This window comes from Cupressus sempervirens, chromosome 9, assembly GCF_028749045.1.
Source record: "Cupressus sempervirens isolate cs-2001-9-10 chromosome 9, ASM2874904v1, whole genome shotgun sequence".
Classification (NCBI taxonomy): domain Eukaryota; kingdom Viridiplantae; phylum Streptophyta; class Pinopsida; order Cupressales; family Cupressaceae; genus Cupressus; species Cupressus sempervirens.
In genome coordinates, this window is record NC_143126.1 from 203,213,929 (window position 1) to 203,231,479 (window position 17,551).

At 34.4% G+C, this 17,551-nt stretch overlaps 1 protein-coding gene across 1 annotated transcript; it reads left to right on the forward strand.

Annotated features, from left to right (window-relative positions):
* The first annotated feature begins 2,953 nt into the window (after window positions 1-2,953).
* LOC149538200 (cucumisin-like) lies at window positions 2,954-12,815 on the forward strand. The gene is made up of 10 exons (XM_089802435.1): window positions 2,954-3,098; window positions 3,464-3,569; window positions 5,444-5,960; window positions 6,545-6,648; window positions 6,761-6,991; window positions 7,075-7,183; window positions 7,357-7,570; window positions 7,676-8,019; window positions 12,527-12,654; window positions 12,758-12,815. Exons 1-10 carry the CDS (start codon window positions 2,954-2,956, stop codon window positions 12,813-12,815), a joined length of 1,956 nt encoding a protein of 651 aa, XP_089658561.1.
* The last annotated feature ends 4,736 nt before the right edge of the window (window positions 12,816-17,551 follow it).

Here is a 17,551-nt window from a genome sequence, read left to right on the forward strand (position 1 = left end):
GATTGAATGGTGTTTGAAGGTCTACAACTTAATTTACCCAAGGTGATAATGTTCAATATAGTTTCAAATAGTTTACGAGGTCATAATCTATCTTAATAAAACTACAATATTCTTGTGTTTAGTTATTTATTTTAATGTCATTAAGACTACCCATGTTATCTATTATCATTGATCATTCACAATCGTTAAAAAAAAAATTCAATTTTTTCATAGGTTTACTTCTCAATGTCATAGTTTAGAAATAACAAATTAGTTCATTCAAATTCTGCAATGAGAAATCTCTACTTTGTGTAGTAACCTATAAACTCCTACACTAAAGACAAACCCATTGTTGTCCATGTTTTGTGAACCTAGGCTCTGATATGGTCCTACATTATATAGATGTTTAGTTGGGAGCCTCATGGACCTTACTACAATGTGACCTAATATTATGCATGTCGTGAGCCTTCTCTCTTAGTTCATGCAAGATCCACATGAGACTCATTGGTGAGCAACAAAAAGAATTTTACAATATGTGAGTGTACACACAATTTTGGCTTTCATTATTCTCCCAATGATATGTCTGAACTAGTTGGTTACACATATTCTAATTGGGTTGGTTCAACGGATGATAGAAAATCAACCTCTAGTTATGTTTTCTCACTTGGTTATGGAGTTATCTCATGGAGTAGTAAGAAATAGATGTATGTGGCTCTCTCTTCAATAGAAATAGAGTATATTGTAGCACCAGTGGCCATTTGTCAAGCAATGTGGATTAGAAGGATTCTGGAATATTTGCATTTGGTTCAAGAACATCCTACAACCATTTTTTTGTTATAGTAGTAGTGTCATTTAAATGACCAAGAATCCAATGTTTCATGCAAGATCAAAGCACATTGAAATCTACCATCACTTCATTTGAGATTTGGTTTAGAATGGTATAGTAGAGTTATAGCTTTTTCCAACCTTTGAGCAAGTAGTTGATATCTTCACCAAAGTTCTCACTGCAACCAAATTTGCTATAGTGAGGAATTAGCTTGAACTAATTCCCATTGTTCATGTAGGGGAAGATTGAAGACATGTATGTGTTCATGGATGTCAATACATTCACAATGTCCACTTTAGTTCCTACATTCACAATGCCTGCTTCAATTCGACCGCCCATTTCTACTGCTTCTTCATTGGTTTTTTTTAGATTGCTTTATTTATCTCATGCACGATAAACTACATGTATGAAGTTAGCTATGTAGGCACCAATATTTTGTTCTTTTAAATTAGATTGAATAATATGCAGAATGATTGTTATCATGCATGCTCCTTTTTATATAGTCAAGATTAAGTATAATGACCATCACTTCTACCACTAAACCTTCTTTACAATCTTATGCCAACCTTTAGTTTTTCCTATATTTTCTTATTATTAAATCTAATTAAAAGAAATGAAAGTTTCTTGCAAACTCAATTTCTTTTCTAATTAAGTAAAACCTAAGCTAATTATTTAAAAAAATTAAAAATAAAATGTTTAATTAAAGATACCACTATAAATCCAAGCAGGAACTCAGAATATTTAACACCAAGAAATGTTTGATAGTAAATAAGATTTCAGAACACTACTTTCATTACATAGGATATTCTTCAATAGTTTGACTCGAGAAAGTAGACAAACACGTTGAGGTGAAAAGTACTCATGAAAGGGTTCAACCATCTGAAACAAAGAAAGAGAAAGACAACTGAAATTGAAGTTGTTTTTGGTTCAGCTTACCATATTATATATTTCTATATTATGTGTATGGCTACCATTTCTCTTCCAAAGTGGCAATCAATCATTTCTCATTGGCTTGACAACAAAGTAATTTTCTATGAAAAGAACAATAAATTTATCTTCATCTTTTTTTATATATATAATAAAAATTTGTTTTAATTTTTGAACTTCGCTATGTATGTTTTGAGCCCTTGCTTGTTTATATATGCTTGTCTTATCTTATTACAGATGTGATCTTATGTTTGGATTTTTAAGGTTTTCTTGATGTCTTTAATTTAATGTTACGCTCTATATATTCCAAGAATCCGATTGCCTTTTTCGTTTTAGTTTCCAATCACAAGATTGAATTACGGCAGTAAAGGTCGGAGTTAACAGAGAACTAAAGCTAGCAAAGGCCTAAATAAACGAGGAAACATTTCGCTACAATCTTGTAGGAGAGTTTTTATTGATGCAAAAATAAGTATTTCAATGGCAGCTCCGCGAAAGAACTATTTTCTTCTCTTGGTGTTTTTAGTTTTTATAACGTTGGATGTTCAAAACCTCTGGACAGCTGCATCTGAAGAGCTAGATACAAAGGTATTTATTCACTATAATCATCAGCATTAACTTTAACTAAATCTAGAGCATGTCAATAGTGTAACATTTTATTTTCTGTCAAATAAGCTTTATGTAGTTTACATGGGCGCTACCCAGTCAAATGGTGATGCGAATTTTCAAGAAACACCCGCTTCTAGATATCTTGGAATGCTTAAATCCGTATATGGAAGGTTATTATATGTTAACTATAATCTACTTTCATTTCTGGGTCTGTCTTAAAAATTTAACTATCAATCACATGAGTTTTGGAGTTATTTTGTATATATAGGTGCTATAAAAGTATAAGTTATGCCTGATTTAATTGTTGTATTGGTGACAGCGAGGTGGTAGCGAAGCAGTCTTTGAGGAATAGTTACGGGAAGAGCTTTCTTGGGTTTGCAGCTATGCTCTCTCCATCTCATGCCCAACAATTCTCAAATAAACTAGACAATGTTTGAAAGAAAATATTTGTGGCAAGTGGTTTAAACATTATACACTAAGGCTTGATTTCTACACTAGAAGTATTAAATAGTCAAAATTGACTAATTTTTTTCTTCATTTTTTCTTCTGTGATGTTTAAGAATGACCCTTCTTAAGAAGTGTTTATATAAATTTATTTACTGTTGAATTATAGATATGGATGGCGTTGTCTCTGTGTTTGAAAGCAAGAAGCTGAAACGCTTAACAACTAGATCATGGGATTTTATTGGTTTTCCTACATCTGCTCAAACCAATAATTTGGAATACCAGAGCGATATCATTATTGGAATTTTGGACACAGGTAAACATGTGAGATGAAAAATGTTTAAACTTAACATGTTTTTCTAGAATCTACTTTTTTGTTTTAATTTTAGGTGAGACTTTTTAGTCCTAAGTACTGTATTATTTAAAATAGATTTTCTTGTGAACTCTTAGGTATTGATAGACATTAAACAATCTGATTTGTTCTTAAAGGTTGATACAATGTAAAACAATATAAGAGTAATATTAGAATAAAGAAAAAAATTCTTTGATTTCGACAGCCAAACAACTATTTTACAAGACTCCGAGCTGTAGTATTTTCTTTCTATTAGTTAGAAACACGATGAAAGATAAACAATTCTAGAATGGTTTGATCATTAGTTTTACATGGTTGGTCTGTTGTAGGAATATGGCCTGAGTCGGAGAGTTTTGTCGACACCGGATTTGGTCCCGTTCCCTCCAAATGGAGAGGTGGCTGCAACACAACATCAGATTTCCCTGCTTGCAACAAGTTAGACTCATTCCTGCTTCTTGATTTTATGACCAATATATTGAATTAATATCTGATTTTATGATCAATATATTGAATTAATATTACTAAAGGCTTCTGAAATTAATTCTAAGACAATGAGTTAATATTAATATTACTGTAGTTTACATGTTTATCTTGGGTGGAAATGTTTATCTTGGGTGGAATTGATTTTCTTTGGCTCTGTCTTTTTATCTAAAACAAAGAGGCTCTACCTTTCTTTCTATTGTTTTGCTTGCTTGTTCTGATTAATCATGGATATGAATTCGAACCCTTCTCTTTAATGAATCTGCCTATTTGAAATTGACAAAAATATCCTAGAAGTTTTAAAATTTGTATTATAATTTGATCGAAAAATTACCAATCATATGATCTGTCTATTCCCTATATTTAATCTTGTTTGAATAAATTTTAATCTTTCTTTTAATTCAAAACTTTCTTTAATAAAGCAAGGGAAAAAGATTAGTTAATATAAAATAATGACCAATGATTTCATTTCAATCTTGAAGCTTTCAGCTTTAAAAACAGCAAGCTCTAAAATCTTTTCCCAGTAGCCTCCCATTGTTTCGCTGATAGTTTTGAGTCTTACTTTTTATGATGCCTTTCTCTCAAGGGCTCTGAAAGCTTTTGCGGCTACCATACCATGATGTCTGACATAGGACCTCACAGGACCTCACTTTTCATTTTGATTGGAACAATTTAGAGTAGCGACAAACTTCATCTGACAATCTTCTGTGATTTAATTTGACAGGAAATAATAAATTTTTGCAACCCTCTTCATCTGTAGCACTCCATTTTTGTTCTTTCCATCAATCACTTGAAGTAGCTTTCAATCACACTTCTAACAAGAGCAGAATTTCCTCACATCATTCTTGTATACATTTTTTCAATCACACTTTTAGTAAGAGCAGAAATTTCCTAATTTTGTAATATTATTTCAATAATTTTGATTTGTTCATATTTTACAATGCTTTCTTATTTATGTTTAAGCTAAATAGTTTCACCTCCTTAAAACAAACAAAATAAATTAGAGTTCTTCATGTCATCAAAACAAAAACAAAAATAGGTGGGATAACCAGTGTGTTAACCCCAGGCAACTAGGCAAAGCAAGGACCAACTCACTCAGTCAATACAGGAATCACTCAGCAAAAGCACAAATCAAGAGTAAGCGAGTAAATGTTAACATTCAGTAAGTAGTGTGTTAATCCACGCAAAAATCACAAATTGCTTTCGAGAACAAATACCAAAACAAGAACACAGATGCTTCTCTATTATGCCAAGCAACTTAAACACACATCAGAATAAGAGATGAGACAACACAAATACAATAGGCTGGAAATATGCAAGATTGATTGCTTGCTTGCTATTAACTGGAAATAATCTATTACAGATCTGGAGTGTAAAACTACAAAATCCAAAAATAAAAAATAACTAACTATAACTGATGTTAATAAAATAAACTTGCAGCAAGTATGGCTGCATACAAATATGCCTGAAGCAATCACTGCTTCAACAAGTTAAACAACCAATAATGCTGTTGCACAAAATACCCAAAAACATTTTCTATTGCTGCTGTTTCAAAAACTGACTATGTGTGAGAGTATATAAATGAAAAACATTCCCTCTTTTGTCTTCCTGCTGTCCACAAAAGTTTCCCCCTTATTTTCCAAATTTGAACCTACCTAGCCGCATTAAGTGCCTTTGACTATTGGAGTTGCAAATTAGGGGATGCAGACAAATGGAATTCATTAAATATTTCAACACTTCACAAATTTAATATGATTAAATCTATATATAATATTTTTTTAATACATTGGAAAAGTTATTCTAACTATTCTATATTGTTAAATTTGCAGAAAAGTTGTAGGGGCAAAGTTCTACCGTAGTTTCTCCAATGACTATCCTGAAGGAGAATTCTTGTCCCCAAGAGATGGACAGGGCCACGGAACACACACGTCCTCTACATGTGCTGGAAATTTTGTAAAAAATGCAAGCTTGTATGGTATTGCTCAAGGAGAAAGTAGAGGTGGAGTCCCTGGTGCAAGGGTTGCTATGTACAAGTTTTGTTGGGCTGATGGTTGTGATGAAGCAGATATTCTTGCAGCTTTTGATGATGCCATTTATGATGGAGTGGACGTTCTTTCTGTATCACTTGGCGTTGGTCATAATCTCAACTACTTTGAAGATGTCATTGCTATTGGAGCATTTCATGCTATGCAAAGGGGAATTCTTGTAGCAAATTCAGCTGGAAATTCGGGACCTCGTAAGAAATCTGTTCTAAATACTTCTCCCTGGTCTCTATCTGTCGCAGCAAGTACCATAGATCGCAGTTTCAACACACAAATTCTTCTGGGAAACAACATTGCCATAGAGGTAGGAGTTGAGTTTCAATTTCTTGTATAAGAAAACAATATTTTTGACACATGCAATTGACCACTTTGGGTGAAACGTAACATTTATTATCATGAGAAATTACTATTTGATTGTTTCAATTACATATTATATATAAAATATTTATATGTTATTTATTTATTTGAATTTATTTGTTCATTTGATCATCCATGCATATTCTCATTCACATATTTGTGCACATAATTTAAAACATAAGTATATATTCATATGGTTACATGTGTACTTATACACGTAAATGTGAATATATGAATGCAATTGTTCATATATATATAGTGAATAGTATGTCTCCTTGGTGGGTCCTCTTCTCTATTATTGTATTTGATTTTTATTTTATTTTTTGATTTTGCTTCAATTCTTGGTGGGTATGCAATATCTTTTGAATCAAGTCCTCATATACAATTCAGGTTGTTTTCATCTTCATGATGAATCATTTAGTGTGACTGGAAACATTGATGACAAAAGTCTTAACACAATCTAATCCAAAAGCCATGCATTATAATTACAACTACTAAATTGTCTGCATTAACTTAAATAATGTTCTACAGGGCATTTCCGTAAACACATATTCCATAGAGCAAGCATGGTATCCTTTGGTGTATGGAGGCGATGTTGCTAATGTTTCTGGAGGTTTCACATCAGAAAACTCTAGGTAACAAATGAAACATAAATGGCTAATAAAGACGTGAAAATATAAAATACTATTTACTTCATTATGACTTCTATCAGAGGTCTGAATTTTGATGTTTCTATGAAATCTTCAGTGCCTGTCTACCGGGCTCCATGGATCGGACAAAAGTGGAAGGAAAGATAGTAGTTTGCTATTTACATGCCGGTAAAATTCTTCCGGATTATTCAGTATTTCTAGCTGGCGGTGCGGGTATTATCATAATTTATGATGGGGGTAATGACACAGCATATACATGGTTAAATCCCGCGGCTATAATATCTACTAAGAATGGGCTAGCCGTGTTGTCTTACATTAATTTAACCAGGTATGTTGCATAATTTGAGAACGAAGATTAATATACGATGACCTATGTGAAACTAGTAATTATTAATTTTATTTACAAAACAGCTCTCCAGTTGCAAACATTAATAAAACTACAACTTCAAAAGCATCTGCTCGAATAGTTGCTTCTTTCTCCTCCAGAGGCTACAATCCAATCACACTAGACATTCTCAAGGTATCTTTTTCTTTTTCTTTTCTTTTTGTTTCTGAAAAACAAAATTTTAATTACAAGCAAAAGTAATTTGAGAAGAATACAATTCTCTGTACCCTAAAAACTTTTGGAAGCTCCGTTATAGACTAGATTTCTTCAATGGAATGTAATACGATATAATGGATATGTGTTATCAGCCGAACATCACTGCACCAGGGGTGGACATTCTGGCATCTTGGGCAAAAAGTGCATCTCTGACTGGTTATCCAGAAGACACAAGGGCTTCTGGCTTTAATATAATATCAGGAACATCAATGTCAAGCCCTCATGCTGCAGGGGCTGCAGGATTTGTTAAGTCTTATCATACTGATTGGTCGGTTCCTGCCATTAAATCAGCTCTTATGACTACAGGTATTTCATGATTATTCGAATGTCTCTCTACTAAATAAGGAGCTTTTCAGTCACAATTAGTTCTGGCAAAAGAAAATCCATAACAGTTTTAACTTTGTGATGCAGCATTTGTGATGGATGAAACATTGCCTGGGAATGCGGATGCAGAATTTGGGTATGGGGCTGGCCAGATCAATCCAATGAAGGCAGTCGATCCAGGGCTTGTTTATGACACGGATGTAGATGATTACATTGATACGCTTTGCAGGGAAGGTTACAATGATACCAGCTTGCGTTTGGTGACAGCAGATTTTAGCAGTTGTGAACATATCAAACCATCTAAAAATGGTGCGCGAGAACTAAACTACCCTACAATAATGGTTTTCACTTCACCCGGAAAGAATTTTCAGGCTGTATTTCCTAGAACCGTTACCAATGTAGGAAGTGCAGAAAGTGAATACAAGGCCATTGTAAGTGCACCATCTGTGATCAATGTGACAGTGGAACCTGGGATATTATCATTTTCCTCTCTAAACCAGTGTGAAAAATCAAACTATTGCAGTCACTGATTATTAATCTCCTATCACAAATGATTATTAAACTGCTGAAAATAAATTTCCAGCTAATATCGAAAAATAACACAACTGCAACTTCACTTAAAATACGGAAAGAAATGCGCAACAGAATCAACACAATATTTTCGGACAAATTGTCCCTGGAAAAACCCCTAAGGGAAAACCAGTTCTACAGATGAGAAATTATATTAAACTTCAGCAAATCAAGAGATACAAAATTCCTTGCCTCACACTGGCAGAACTCCGACAACCTCCTAATTTCTTCCGCTGATATTTCTCACTGCTATCCCTGCGCTAACACTGCGCCCTTGCTAACACTGCAAGACTGTTTGCTAACACTACAAACTGCTTCTCCAAAAGCTTCCTTGCTAATACTGCAAGACTGTTTGCTAACACTGCAAACTGCTTCTCCAAAAGCTTCCTGCCTTTTTCTCCAAATGCCCCCTAGACCCCTTTTTATACTACTCTCGTTGGTAAACCAACGACCGAGATTAAAACAAACCAACGGCTGAGATTAAGACAACTCAACAGCCAATAATAGAATTGGTTGCAAGGTGTCCAAAAGGGAATCTCTAAAATTAGTAAATAATAACCATTTACTAATTTTTGGCAAGTGGACAAACAGCTGTCCAAACCACCCATAAATACAACCGCTATTCATAGATAAGGACAAACAGCTGTCCAAGCTACCCATAAATAGTGCTGCTATTTCCGAGTCAGAAATATTATCCCTAGAAAAATATTGTGTTGATTCTGTTGCGCATTTCTTTCCGTATTTTAAGTGAAGTTGCAGTTGTGTTATTTTTCATTATTAGCTGAGAATTTATTTTCAGCAGTTTAATAATCATTTGTGATAGGAGATTAATAATCAGTGACTGCAATAGTTTGATTTTTCACATGGTATCAGAGCATCGTTAAGGGTAGAAGAGTTTTGCCCTAGGAAAGAAATTTTGATCTCTTTAGATTTATTATTGCTTTAAACCCTTGAGATGGCTTCAGCTGGTTTGAGAGATCAGGATAGATTGGATGGTGCCTCAAATTTTGGTGTCTGGAAGGCCATAATTTCTTTATTGTTGGAAGAGAATGGTATCAAGGATTATGCTACCAGTGGTGTACCTGTACCAACGGATGCAACACAGCTTGCAGCATATAGGAAGGACGATGCCAAAGCGAGGAGGATTATCCTTGATGGTGTCAAGGATCATATTGTTCCACATATCTCGGAGCTAGATACAACAAAGAAGATGTGGGACGCCATTCTAAATCTGTACCAGAATGCTACCACTAACAGGAAGTTGATTCTCAGAGAGAAGCTAAAGAATACCCGGATGAATCAGGGAGAAGACGTCACAAGTTACCTCACCAGGCTCAGACTTGTCAAGGATGAGTTAGCAGCTGTTGGAGATAGCCCTGGTGATGATGAGCTAGTGAGAATAGCCCTAAATGGGTTTACTAAACAATGGAGTGTCTTTGTTCAAGTTGTCAGTGGACGAGATACTTTACCGAGTTGGGATCGACTATGGACTAATTTCACTCAGGAGGAGTTTAGACTAAGTCTTGTCAATGGGGCCAACAAGAGTCAGAAAAATGAGGTGGAACAAGAGAACGTTGCCCTGGCAGGTAAAGGGAAAGCAAAGAAGGGATCTAGCAAAGGATCAAATTTACAAAGTGAAAAGAAGAAGAAGGACCTTTCTAAGGTTAAGTTCTTTGGATGTCACGAGTTTGGCCACTATGTCAGTGATTGCCCAGAGAGGAAAAAGGGTAAGAAGCAGGTGGCAGCTTCAGCAAGTGCAGAAGAACTCTCCAGCAGAATGGAAGATGAGTTTGCACTCATAGCTTGTATGGTTAGCTCAACCTCACAGTGTGTTTGGTATATAGATAGTGGGGCGTCATTTCATATGACAGGAGTTAGAGAGTACTTCTCCAGTTACAAGGAGGAGGACACCAACATCCAGATTTCTATGGGAAACTTGTCCAAACTCAACCCTGTTGGGAAAGGGACTGTTCAGTTTCAGAGGGAGAATGGAAAGATAATTCCTCTTCATGATTTGTTATATGTGTCGGGCTTAGGTATGAATTTGATTTCTGTATCTGTTCTTCAAGATAGGGGGTATAATGTACTCTTTAGAGGGACACATGTGTTGATTAAGCACAAGGATTGGAAATCACCCATAACTATTGGAGTTAGGAGTGGTCGCCTTTATAGATTGCAGTTTGATACTCCTAAGGCACTTATGAGCAACAATAATCCTAGAGATCTTGGAGAGCTATGGCATAGGAGGTTGGGCCATATTCATCATGGAGCACTTAGATTGCTTCGTGAGACCGTGACAGGTGTTCCGGAGGTGAGCACAGAGCATGACGATGTATCTAAGGAGAAGGATGTAGATCCCACTTTATATAGACAGGTGATTGGTTCGCTTATGTATCTGGTCAACACTAGACCACATATAGCATTTGCAGTAAACTCTCTTAGTCAGTTCATGGTTGAACCAAAGAGAATGCATTGGATAGCGGCTAAGCATGTGCTATGTTACTTGCATGGTACAATCGACTATGGGATCAGATATGTTCGAGGTGAAGGTATCAGGTTGATAGGTTATACTGACGCAGATTGGGCAGGAAGTACAACAGACAAAAGGAGCACTTCAGGGTGTTGTTTCAGCTTGGGATCAGGAGTTGTATCTTGGTTCAACAGGAAGCAGAAGTCTGTGGCTCTAAGTTCAGCAGAAGCAGAATACATAGCAGCTAGCATGGCGACATGTGAAGCTATATGGCTTCGGAAGTTGTTAGTAGCCTTGTTTGGTCAGAAGGTTGAGACTACTGTGATACATTGTGACAATCAGAGTTGCATCAAGTTGTCTGAAAATCCAGTGTTTCATGATAGGTCTAAACATATAGATATCAGATATCACTTCATCAGAGATTGTGCACAAAGGGATACTCAGGAGTTTGTGGGAGCTCCTAGGAAGAGTACTAGATAGCGAAGACAACCAGCCAAGTTCAATGACTATGTTAGTCAGTTGGTAGATAGTGAGCCTTCTAGCTATCAGGAAGCTGCAAAACATCAGGTATGGCGAGATGCTATGGTTGAGGAATATTCTTCAATAATGCAGAATGATGTGTGGGAGGTAGTACCTAGACCAATAGATAGGGCTGTAGTTGGATCACGCTAGATTTATAAGATAAAGCACGGTGCAGATGGTAGCATCGAGAAATACAAGGCTAGGTTTGTGGCAAAGGGGTTCTCTCAGAAGGAGGGAATAGACTATGAGGAGACATTTGCTCCAGTTGCCAGGTATACTTCTATACGAGCTGTAATCTCACTTGCAGCACAGATGGGATGGCAGATCCATCAAATGGATGTCAAGACAGCATTCCTCAATGGTGAGTTGAAGGAGGAGGTATACATAGAACAACCAGAAGGCTTTGTAGCACACAACAAAGAGACCCACGTGTGCAGATTGAAGAAAGTTGTTCGACTACAATACATACCTACAGATGAGCAGGTAGTAGACATTCTGACGAAGGCTTTGGGAAAGGCCAAATTTATCTTCTTCAGAGATAAGATGGTTGTCATGCAGAACAGCTTCCTCGCTAAGAGGGAGTGTTAATTATTGTTAGTTGGACAGCTGTTATTTCTGACCCGGAAATAGCAGCACTATTTATGGGTAGCTTGGACAGCTGTTCGTCCTTATCTATGAATAGCGGTTGTATTTATGGGTGGTTTGGACAGCTGTTTGTCCACTTGCCAAAAATTAGTAAATGGTTATTATTTACTAATTTTAGAGATTCCCTTTTGGACACCTTGCAACCAATTCTATTATTGGTTGTTGAGTTGTCTTAATCTCAGCTGTTGGTTTGTTTTAATCTCGGTCGTTGGTTTACCAACGAGAGTAGTATAAAAAGGGGTCTAGGGGGCATTTGGAGAAAAAGGCAGGAAGCTTTTGGAGAAGCAATTTGCAGTGTTAGCAAACAGTCTTGCAGTATTAGCAAGGAAGCTTTTGGAGAAGCAGTTTGCAGTGTTAGCAAATAGTCTTGCAGTGTTAGCAAGGGCGCAGTGTTAGCGCAGGGATAGCAGTGAGAAATATCAGCAGAAGAAATTAGGAGGTTGTCGGAGTTCTGCCAGTGTGAGGCAAGGAATTTTGTATCTCTTGATTTGCTGAAGTTTAATATAATTTCTCATCTGTAGAACTAGTTTTCCCTTAGGGGTTTTTCCAGGGACAATTTGTCTGAAAATATTGTGTTGATTCTGTTGCGCATTTCTTTCCGTATTTTAAGTGAAGTTGCAGTTGTGTTATTTTTTGTTATTAGCTGGGAATTTATTTTCAGCAGTTTAATAATCATTTGTGATAGGAGATTAATAATCAGTGACTGCAATACTTTGATTTTTCACAACCAGAAGCTCTCATATAATGTTACGATTGAAGGTGGGTTACTAGATAACGACACATTGCTTTCAGGGGCCTTAACATGGAGGTACGGGAACTACGCTGTGAGAAGCCCGATCACTGTGTATGCTCTTTCGACGTAATGTAGCTTTTGATTTGAGTTCGTATAATATGTCAGTTCATCTTGTGGCTAGAAATATATCTGGCTATAGTTTGTTGAACTTATGTGAATGGCGCCTTAGAAGGAACAGTATAAAAACGTTTGCATGTATGAATGGCGCCTTCACCGATCACCGCTGACCATTTTCAACCGCTCCATTAGAAATAGAAGCTTCTAGTGTCATCTAGCACAGTCCACTACTATCCACATCAAGATTATTCACATGAATGTCAACTATATTACTCTAGATTGTTCTATGTTCTATAAATTGTTCTATGTCTTCTATAAATAGAGTCATTGTGTAAGGATTAAAACATCAGCACTTTAGCTAATCATTCATCATTGTGGATTATAAATGAAAGTAGAATGTTGTAGCGCTCTGATAGTTGTATGAAATTATATTAAGTTCATTAATGAGAATAATGTGTTGTAATATACTTTAGTAAATCTTTATGTTTACTTATTATTTTTGCACTACTCTTTATGTTTACTTTCACTTTGTTCCAAATGTTCATACAAACATCAGAAGGATGCATGACAAGATAGTTTTTCAGAATAAATAATTAAATCAAAATTTGTAACATAGTTTTATTTGAATTTTTGTCTAGTTATATAATTTAAGGAACTGTATAGTCAGAGTCCATTTGATTCTTTTCCATTTTGTCCACATCTTACAAGTGAAATCAGAGCACGGATTTGGAGATCTTGTCACCATTTGTGATAGATGTGGGGAAAAGAGGATCCTGACAGCATTTATGACTAATTGTAGGAGTAGAATATCCTATCACCATTTGTGACAAGGAGATCTTGCCACCATTTATGACAGACCTCATAAATAGAAAATTGTTCAAAGGAAATGACAAGTTGTTTAAGAAGACCCAATTGTAGTTGAAGATGGATAATGCTGTAAAAGAGGAACCTCTAGTCATGGCCACTAAAATGTAAAAGTTCGAAGGAGTTTCATAAGCACTAGTGATAATAGGCTACTAGAAGTTTTAAGGCTTTCACCTACATATTATAGAATCTTCTAGTACCATTTAGCACCATTCAACACTACCCACAACAAAACTATTGATATGGATATTGACTGTATTATTGTAGATTTCTAAATTGTTCTAAGTCATCTATATATAGAGTTATAGTGTAAAGATACAATGATTAGATCTTTATCTAATTATTGTAGATTAGAGCAGAGGTCCAATGTTGTAGTATTCTAAATATTTTAAATAGAATTCAATTAAATTAACTAATGAAGATAATGTATTGTAGCACAGTTTGGTAAATCTATATGTTTTTTTGTTAGTTTTGTATTAGTTATTGTGTTTAGTTCTACTCCATCCACCTCCTACTAAATAAATATTAGCTCAGAATATATGACATTGAAACTAACCAACATATTTATGTAAAGAATAATTTATTATTTAATGTATATTTTTGTCCTTAAAACATACATTTAAGAATGTTATCTTTGATTGATTTTTTTGAATTTTGTGCAACTTGATCATTGTAGATATTTTTAAAAATATAAATTTATTGTTGTTTTATCCTTGCTGACTACTACATTTTTCATCCAATATCTAACTATTTTTGTTGTCTAGTCATTTAGAAATATTTGTCAAATAAAATGATTATGAAGTAGCTAATTGCTAGCATTGGTTGTTATTCTCTATATGTTATAGGTCTAACTAAGACTCTTCATATGACCTCCATAAATTTTGGATATGATCGCAATCTCCTTTGCATGTATGGCTAACTAAAGAAACTTGTTATCAATTTATGTCTTCATCACAATTTTCTCTTCCTAATGGTGGACTATTGTACAAATTGCACTTCTATAAATATTATAATTGTTGAATAATCAGAAATCTAATTCCCACATAGTTTTATTTATTTCTTGTATTCTTGCAAAGGTGGTTGTCCCCTTTTCCTAGCTAGATCTATTATTTATATTTTAGAATTAGCTACAAAATTTTGCATGTTCTTAGAGCGTAGGAACTAGGAAATAGAGTTTAAAAATTGAGGCCACAATAGATTAGAGCTTGAAGGAAGGGAATTTTTAGCCTTTTCTCTTCTTATTCCATATTTTTATTTTTATTTTTATTTTTTAAAGAGGGGTAAATGCTTTGACCTAGAGCTATGAACCAATGAGGCCACAAAAGGGGGACCTCATCCCCATGAGATTTGAACCTTGATGGCAAGAATAACAACGCAACAACTTAACCATCACAACATGCCACTATTGGCAATTCCATATATTTATTTTCAATGGAAGCTACATATTCTAATTAATCCCACAAGTAGAGGCTTGTATTGATAGAAATCTTGATGCTAAAGCTTTAATATAAAATTTCATTGTGCAAATAGGCCAAGGTAATGCTCTCTTTATATGGGCCTTGCATCCATTCCTCTATAGTGGCATTATGTCAGATGACCTATCATGCCTCTTTATTCAATATTTTTGAACGAGTTTCAATGGTTCGTGTTGATGCTTCTATGGTTCCATAGCCAACTAGATTTATAAAAAATTGACACTTGTATTTTTAACTATCAAATTAGTCTTGGATGATTAATTAGTATCATTAGCATCACTCATACAAATTCATGTGTCATTTTCATCCTATACTAATGTATGTTTTATCTTTCCTTTTTGTCTTATGAATCTTTAATTGGTAGGGTTTTTTTGAGTAATTATACAAATTGATCCTCAACTTTATCTTATTTTTAGAGGGGTTCTTCATTTTGGCACGATGGCAGTTATCAATCAAGAGATGTCCACACTTTTATTTATTGCAAGAGATTTTATTTTGCATCTTGATTACTATAAATTTTAAGGAGTTTCATTCCCACTAGGTTTTTGCATCAACTATTCTCTATAAATTATGCATCTAATATGATTCTTTCATCTATCTCCTTTGTAAATTTTGAATCTAATTGTAATCTTGTGTGTGGCCTATTATCTTTGCATTTATGCCTCACTAAGGAAACGTTAAATCAATTTATATCTTCAAAATAATCTTGTGTGTGGCTTGTTATCTTTGTATTTATGACTTGTAATAAATTTATGTCTTGAAAATAATTTTCTCTCACTAATAGTGGTTTACTATTGCATAAATTATAATTCTATGAAATCGTTATCATTGAATAATAGAAGATCTGATTCCATTAGCATATCTTGTTACATTTTCTATTCTTTTAAAGATAGTTTTCTTCTTTTCCTAACTAGATCTATTATGTTGTAGCATTAGCTGAAAAAAATACACTAATCTATGTCTAGAGAAGGTTATCATTGTCAATGACCTAAAGCTCAATACATGTAATGTTAATTTTTTCATTGATTACTAACATAAATCATTATATTAATATCTAAAAAGTTTTGAATTTTTGGGAGAATTATCCTTCCCATCAGAATCATATCAAAGCCAACCAGAGTTCAATACCACCTTCAATACAGGATACCCCCAATACATAACTATGTCATGTGAACAAAGAGGATATACATTTGAATCCAACACATATTTTCAAAAAAGAAATCCACATGATAGTCTATGCCAAAAAATAACCACTTGAGAGAGAGTATGTTCCCAAACCTAAGAGCAAATATCTAGCACCCATGTTGACATTACTAAAGCTAAACATCTGAATCCTTCTTTTTGGAGTTCAGAATTACTCGAAGATCATCAAGGAAAGGAATCTATTATAGATACCCAGTCACCACTTCTTTGAAGCCTCCCCCTATTTAGGGGATGAAGCCAAGAAAGAAATAGGAATAAGAATAGGACCTGAAGCAAACCCTGGGCCTTAATAAGCTTTATAAACTCTAGCATCTTAATGACTAGAGACTAGCAAAAAACCAAAAAACCAATAGAAAAAGGTCAAACAAAAACAAAAAATACAAATACTAACATAAAACTACAACCAAGACAACTCCTTTAGAATTTTGGCCACTTGGATCTAGATCTTGGTTACCTCTGGATCCTCCTCAATATTCTTCAACACAATAGTCTCTTTGTTCTTGTTTTATTTTCCTCGCATTCTTTTCCATACCCACCTGTAACTTCCTCGTATTTCTCTTTATCTTTGCTAGTTGGTGTCAGTTTTTCTTTTACCACTGCACTAGCTCATGGTTTTTTGTATCACTATCTCATGTCTTTCTTCAACTTTTGTATTTGTCTTGAGATTTCATCTTTCAACTTCTTCTTATCCTCAACTTCATTCTCAACAAGCATCCCTTTAAACTCGACTATTAAGTAGGTACACGTAGTTATCATAACAAGAGATTGCTTCCTATTGACAATATTTTCATGGTCATCATCCTGAGCAAGATTATCCTTGCTCTCCAATTGTGGTTTATTCTATTTTTTTAGTAGAAGAAGAGGAAGTCTTGATTTTTTTTTCACAAGAGGGGAATCCTCTTTGTCCTCCCCTGTTTCCATCACATCCTTGTCTTTAGTCTATAATTACATATTGGAAATACTAGAGGATTATTGCTATGAAAATTTAGTATGTATATAATATAGACAATCATATTAAATTATTAGTTTTGAAACTATATTACATTGTAGGAGCTTAATGATGTGTGTAACCTCAAATAGTTAAATTTTGTACTTATTAAATTTAGTACATGGCTTTTAATTTAAGTTGGGTTAAGAATTGTATGTAATATCCATTGATTGAAAATTATTAGAAAATAATCTTGTGTAAAAAGTAATGAAAAAGAATACCCAACAATTATTGTTGTGTTATGAGGGAACAATCTAATAAAATCTAATCTTCAAATAGATCAAGTAGAAGTAATGAAAAATAGATTAGATGATAATCTTGACATATGTATAATTGGAAGTGGCATGTGATCAATATTTTTTCTTTATGGTATAAA